This window comes from Apis mellifera, linkage group LG13, assembly GCF_003254395.2.
Source record: "Apis mellifera strain DH4 linkage group LG13, Amel_HAv3.1, whole genome shotgun sequence".
NCBI lineage: Eukaryota > Metazoa > Arthropoda > Insecta > Hymenoptera > Apidae > Apis > Apis mellifera.
The window spans coordinates 7,091,730-7,098,722 of record NC_037650.1 but is presented as its reverse complement, the minus strand read 5'-3'; the positions used below and the strand labels follow the sequence as shown (position 1 = coordinate 7,098,722).

General features: G+C 46.6%; 1 protein-coding gene across 1 annotated transcript; it reads left to right on the top strand.

The window, feature by feature from the left end:
* Positions 1 to 2,134: 2,134 nt before the first annotated feature.
* Positions 2,135 to 6,730, top strand: LOC410464 (protein escargot). Its single transcript, XM_393944.6, has 2 exons — positions 2,135 to 3,258; positions 3,461 to 6,730. The coding sequence occupies exons 1-2, from the start codon at positions 3,144 to 3,146 to the stop codon at positions 4,873 to 4,875; spliced, it is 1,530 nt and encodes a 509-aa protein (XP_393944.1). The 5' UTR covers positions 2,135 to 3,143; the 3' UTR covers positions 4,876 to 6,730.
* The last annotated feature ends 263 nt before the right edge of the window (positions 6,731 to 6,993 follow it).

Here is a 6,993-nt window from a genome sequence, read left to right as displayed (position 1 = left end):
AACAATCACACGTGTGAATAACTGACTTCTCGCTCATCTCAAATTCCCTCGAATCATCACTAGCGACCAGCTTGATGATTCAGCTGCCTGTCTTACCGCTGAACGTGCACGGTGAAGAAGAATCATTTCTACACACACACAGTCGTTCGAGGAAATTTTCGATGCGAGGCGAATCGAAAACCGATTCTTTAAATTCTGGTGGAGAAAAAAAAGGGGTCTAAGTGCGAGAAACGCGTTGTCGTCACCTTCGTTGCGAAATAATCCGAAAGAAAAAAAAAGAAAAAGATCGCAGCTCGAAAAGTATAAAGTGTTGGAACGAACGAGCTGTTTACGAGGACAAGTACAAGGATCCTCGGTCAAAAATCGGGGCCCCTCCTCGACCGGCCAATACCGGTCTCGGGCCACTCGAGTTATCGTTTCTCGATCGATTCGACCGCCGTGATAACCTGATTTAACGCCATGCGTCGGTGACACATCGGCGAACGAAATGGAAAATCGATCGCGCGGAATGCGTCTCTTTGTCTCGTAAATCTATCGACTAATCCCTGTGCGGTCCTTGACGCGAGTTCACCCTTATCTTAATCACTTTCCAAGAACAAAAATACTATTATATGTTTCCACGTTTACGATCGATCACCGTTACTCATTCACAGAGAACAATAATGAAAGATCAAGTGAAAAGGGAGCAGGTATAGAAATAGAATTTTACGAAAACGAGTCCGTGATTTTTAACGAGATATTCCCGAAAAATTACGGAAAGAATGTGTCAATAATAATTTTGCTTGGTAACCGTTCGTAGCAAATTTCTCCTTTTAAAATTCCTTCCGGTAAATAAACGTATTTATGACTCATAAAAATGAAATTTTCTTCTGTCTCAAAAATGGTTGATTTAAAAAATATGTATTTACGGAAGAAGGGGTAGTGGGTTCCTCGCCCATTTAAAAGGATAATCTTTCAGAAGAAATTCAGAGGGAATCCTTCAAAATTTATGTTCCAACAACATTTCTCATTCGATTGTTCTCGAATCTATTTAGCCTATTAGTTGGATCGTGATCGTTTTCTCCCATACCCTAAAAACCTAGACACCTGGAGGACAGAGAATTTACAAAATTCTCTATCGAAAAGGAAGGGAAATCTCGATGCTCGCGAGAGAAATGGAGCTATCGATTGGAGGAGAGGTCGCGTGGCGAGATCATTAACGGTGCGCGAGCATCAATCCTCCCTCTCTCGGGCGCAAAAATGCCTGGCCTGCTTTGGTGAATCGTGCTCCGAGGGGGCGGGGGGAGGGGTGCTCGCACACAATCGCGCTGGTTCCTCGCTGCACGCACGTGCGTGTGTGGGTTCCAGCACGCGTGGGCGATGCTGTGGCACGCGACACGACCGTTACACGTTCGAAACTGACGGTGGCGGGGCGGCGAGAAAGGACGAGGGGTGAAATTCTGAAAGGGGAACCGGGCGGATTGCTGCGTATACGCACCAACACGTGCATGCCTGTTACTCGTCGGTGAGCACGTGAAAAGGCGGCTGTCGTGTAAAGGGAGGGGAAGAAAAAGAAAAAAGGAAAAAAAGGAGAGAAAAAACGGCGCAGCAGCCAATGCGACACTCGAGAACGTGCACTCTTTTACGTATACGTATATGTGTGTGTGTGTGTGTGTATTTTATACGTGTATATTTATATATGTATATATATATATATATATATATATATATATATATATATACATAAATATATATGTATATAAATACACATTTATAGAACAACTTATTGGTGGAAGAAAGAAGTAGGAGAGGGAGAGGGGAAGATTCAGGTAGACCGAACGGAAATTCGAATAGAAAAATGTGAGAGGGGCACATTGAAGGGGAGGGGGAAGAGAGGGTGCAAACGTATCCAGGAACGAGCGAGTAAGTTGTTTTAACCAGTGAGAGAAGGGAAACACGTTGGCGTTGAATCGGTGGTGCATGTGCACCGACGACAACGCAGAGGTGACGGGTCGTTGGGCCAGGTCTCGAGCAGTGAGGGGTGGTAATTCTGGTGGGGAGGGTGTGTGCGCGCGTCACGGTGGGGCCCCAGCATCTGCTCTCCGTACGCGACGCGACGCGACGCGACGCGTCAAGGAAGGAGGAAGAGAGAGAGAGACGCGGTGTCCCTGTTACTTTCCAAGTGGGACAGGGACGGTGGCACGAAAAAGGGGAAATGGGGAGGGAAAAAAGAAGGAAAAGGGTGGGAGCGAGAAGGGTGGAGGGGGGAGGGACAGGAGAGGAGCGCAGCAGGATAATCGCGTCGCACTCACGTCGCATCCTGCACCTCCTGTTGTTGCACGGAGAGGGAGTGGGGGTACACGCAAGTCGGCGGAACAGATGCCCTGCCTCTGATTGGCGGTTGGCCCGCGACCGGCCGTCCCCTATTGGCGGGTAGCGCGGGGCCCGCAGGCCTGCATTGGCCAGGCAGCACGTGCGGGCCACCTGCACCTGGTTGGTGGGGTGACGGGTTATAAAAGGCCCAGACGCACCCCCCTGCCAGTCAGAGACCGGCTTGCAGCCGAACTGTTTTTAGAATCTCGAGTTCTCACGTTCCTTCCGAACATTGTACACTCGAGTTCACCCGCCAACCGTTTATCTCTTTCCTTTTTTCTTTTTTTCCTTTTTTTTTTTTTTCCTTCCCCTCTCCCTCCACCTTTACTCTATCCTCTTCCTTTTCTTTTATATCCCGCTCGTGACATCGAATCACGTTTAACCTCCGGTGCCGGTCGAACAGACAGTTCAGTTCACTCCCGACGAGCGAACGGTGAACATCAATTTCCCGCTCGAGACCAGAAGAGATCATCGTTCCGTGTGTTTGCTACGAGAAAGTGGACGAGTCGAGTCGAGAGACGAAGAGAAGGAGGAAAGGGGGACTGTTTCTCACAGACTGTTTTATTCGGGACAATTAAATGTGACAGTGAAGTGATCGAATCCCAGAGGATTATCTCCAGACGATATAGATTATCTTGACTTGTATTGATTTGGTGTGAATCAGTGAATCGGAACAATTTGGAATTAATTATCGCAGTGTCACGGCTTCGCGGATATTCATATATACCTGCGAACTGCCGACTATTAATTTCTAAAGAGTGCGAAGATCACGGTGAAAAAGATTTGTCAAGATGTTGGTCGAAGAAGTGCCGAGAAGTTTCGTGAAGAAGAACAACAATTACAGCCACTGTCCGTTGAAAAAACGGCCAGTCCAAATGCTGGACGAAGAAGTAACGGAAGTTAAAGGTGAGTCTCCAACGCTTCGATTTATTTATTCGTCCTTTTCCCCTCCTAAACTCTTCCCTCCCTCCCTGATTCTCTCCGAATCTTCTCGAATCCAAAAAGTTCCGAAATAATCCAAAAAAAAAAAAAAAGAAGAAAGAAAGAAAGAAAGAAAGAAAAGCCTCGCCTAAGACCTCGCCTAAGTTTCCTTTTTTTTCTTCTCCAGAAGAGATAGAAATCGATGTCGTGATGGACGATATACCCGAGCCAGAGAACCTGAGTACAAAGCCGGAAGATTTGAGTAAAACTGCGGAACGTAATCAGCAACAGGAGCAGGAGGCAACGGAGCAACAACGTCCGTCCAACGGGTCTCCATCGCCGATCCCGAAAGTTTCATCCTCGCCCCCGTTGACGACCAGGCCGACATCCCCGAACGCGGCATTACACGGTCACATCCACCCCGTGCATCACATTCACCACCATCACCATTACCCGACGAAAGTGATCACTCCACCGGTTGGAATCGCGCCGATTCACCCGGTGGCCAAGAAGGCGCGAGTGGAAGTGATCCAACACGACAATTCGTCGTCGACGGGCGCCGTGACGGCCACGCCCGCCCCCCTGCACTTCATGGCGAGCAAAGCGCCCCTCGAGCCTCTCAATTTGAACACGCCGGTCGAGTCGTTGCCGCATTACGCGGCTCCGGCGTGGGCGCGGACCGCTCCTCTTTACCCCCCTCACTATCTCCCCTACCCGGCAGCGTATCACCGTTACCATCCCGCGGCCGCGGACCTGTACCCATCCTACCCGATGCCCGCTTATCCGCACTCGTCCCCGGAGCATCATCAGGCGGTGTCGCCGCCGCCGCACAGCGCCCTCACCTGCCCAACGATACAGCGACCGATCGCGAGAAGTTACGCGCACTGGACGAGCCCGGACCACTGCGGCCTGTCCCCGACGAGCTCGTTGGGGTCCGGGTCGTTGAGGTCGCCGCCGCCCGTCACACCGGAGGATCTATCCTCTCCCGGGAGCGACAGCGGAAGATCATCGGCTGGGAGCACGTCGGCGGGTAGCGCGATCGTCCATCCGAAAATCGAGAAATCCGGGGTATCGAGCAGCTCGACCGCGTCCATGTCTTCGAATTCGTCCTCGTCCTCGTCCTCGTCTTCGTCGACGTCCCCGAGATACCAGTGCCCGGACTGCGGCAAATCGTACTCCACGTATTCCGGGCTGTCGAAGCACCAACAGTTTCATTGCGCGGCCGCCGAGGGCCAGGCGAAGAAGTCGTTCTCGTGCAAGTACTGCGAGAAGGTGTACGTGAGCCTGGGCGCGTTGAAAATGCACATTAGAACGCACACGTTGCCCTGCAAGTGCCATCTCTGCGGGAAAGCGTTCTCCAGGCCCTGGCTCCTCCAAGGGCACATCAGAACTCACACAGGGGAGAAACCGTTCAGCTGTCAGCATTGCAACCGCGCGTTCGCCGACAGGAGTAACCTGAGGGCGCACCTCCAGACGCACAGCGACGTGAAGAAGTATTCGTGCACCTCGTGCAGCAAAACGTTTAGCAGAATGTCGTTGTTGACCAAACATCAGGAGGGTGGATGTCCGGGCATAACCGTCCCGATGGGCTATGCCTCTTGAGGGCGTTCACTCTCGACTCGAGGGAAAGAGGTGGTGGTGGTGGTGGTGGTGGTGTTGCGCTCGAGTACCGAACGAGGGATAACCGGTGATCCCTCTCCGACACGGATTCCTTCCGACACGTTCCTTTGTTAAAAAGAGAGAGAAAAAGAAAAAAGAATATTACGTATTAGTCTTTTTTTTTAAACGTCTCGATTGATCGAAGTGCCTTACGCGTTGATTACGGAGTACAAACGAATAAAAAATAGAATAGAGGAATTAGGAAATAGAAACAATCGGAGAAATTTCTTCCTCGATCGAGAGGAGGGGGGAGCGGGGTGGATAGGTGGGTGGGTTGGTTCTCGGTGAAATTCGCATTTACAGGGAGAATGATAAATAAAATGGAGAAAAGAAGGGAAGAAAAAGAAAAATTTGACCGAGACTCGAGAAGATGGAGACACAGACGAGTACCTGGCTTTCGATTAAAATTCACGCTCGTTGAAACGAAGAGGTGAGTTTTAAACGGAATCATCGATACAACGCAACTGTCGAGGAACTGAATTCGAAGATATTTAGACATACGCGTTCTCTCGAAGGGTTTAAGGGGTTTAATTATTTTTTTTTTCTTTTTTTTTTTACAGGAGGAGGGAGAAAAATTGGATCGATTCGAGCGATCGTTCGAATTTATTTCTCTCTTTTTTTGATGATTGATCATTTCTTAATGTTTCTCTCTCTCTCTCTCTCTCTTCTTTTTTCCCTTTCGTCGAATTTCCTTCGTCGTCCCGGTTGTACATAGTTTCGGTGTGCGCGTGTGTGAAAATCGATGAGAATGGATGAGTTTCAATTGATTGTACTTAGAGGACGATACACGAAGAGACGATTTATTATCGTACCTTTCGAGCGAAATTTTCGAGCCGATGAGAGAATTAAGCAGGAAACGGATGTGAAGCATCGATATGCTAACCGCTTGACGCGGTCCCGTGAAGCTGACGTGCCATTTTTGTATTTTTTTTTTTTTTTTTTTTTTTTTTGCGCCTATTTTCTTTTTTTATCTCCTTTGATTATTTCCGTTTTCGATCGATTCGAGCGGATGATATACGTACACGCGGAAAAAGCGATCTTCGTAAGTGACATTGCTCTTTTTTTAAAAATGAAAAAAGAAAATATATATATGTATAAACATAGAAGAAAATGGAATGGAAACAATAAACGCGTATATCGCGTAATCGTGCAGCAAAGTGCCATTTTTTTCCCCCGAAATCGTGTGCCACGTGCGAGAAACATCGATTATAAATATATATTGTTTGAAAGGCACGCACGAGAAAACGAAGTATTATCGATTGGTCAGGAGGACACGTGAAACGAAATAAAAACGAGAAAATACAGTCGAACGGTCCAGTGTCCGAGACTTTTCTCGTTTTTTTTTTTTTCCTAGTTGTCTTTTCGAGATAAGATTTGAATTTTGATGAAACAAGAACGAGGCAAAACAATGATGGAGAGCGAGAAAACTGAACTATTTTATTACAGTTGATTTTGTCTTTTCGTTTCCTCCCCCCCCCTTTTTTGTATTTTTTTTCTTTGCGTTTTCTTTCCTTTTTTTTTTTTATTTTTTTTATTTTTTTTTTTTTCTCTTGTAAATCACTGTAAGTTACTCGAAGAAACTAGTCATTGTATAATATAATCTAATTTGTGCGAGGAATAGGAATGAGAGGCTCGCTGCGAGGTAAATTACTTTGATTGGTCTGCTGGTACATATTCCTCGTAGAGAGATCGCTCGAAAAAGATTATATAAATTAAAATGATGGAGCCGTCGAAACGATATACCCATGGTATATTTTCTTCATTATATTTGAAATATATTTCTGTAAAAAAAAAAAAAGAAAAAAAAAAAAAGAAAAACGAGAGAAAATGAGAAGCGTTGACTGGCTCAGGGCGAATGGCTCGCTCTTTCTAGTTTTTTTTTTTTTTTTTTTTTTTTTTTTTTCTGTAAAGAAAAAATAACTGCTATTTGAGATATCACTTATATATAAAGATATTTTATACGAAATAAATTACTTGAATTTTAAAATCTTACAGAAGTTTACGACGATTTTATCAGACACCCGACATAACCATATCATCCATCTTTCGTCTCTTTCGTTT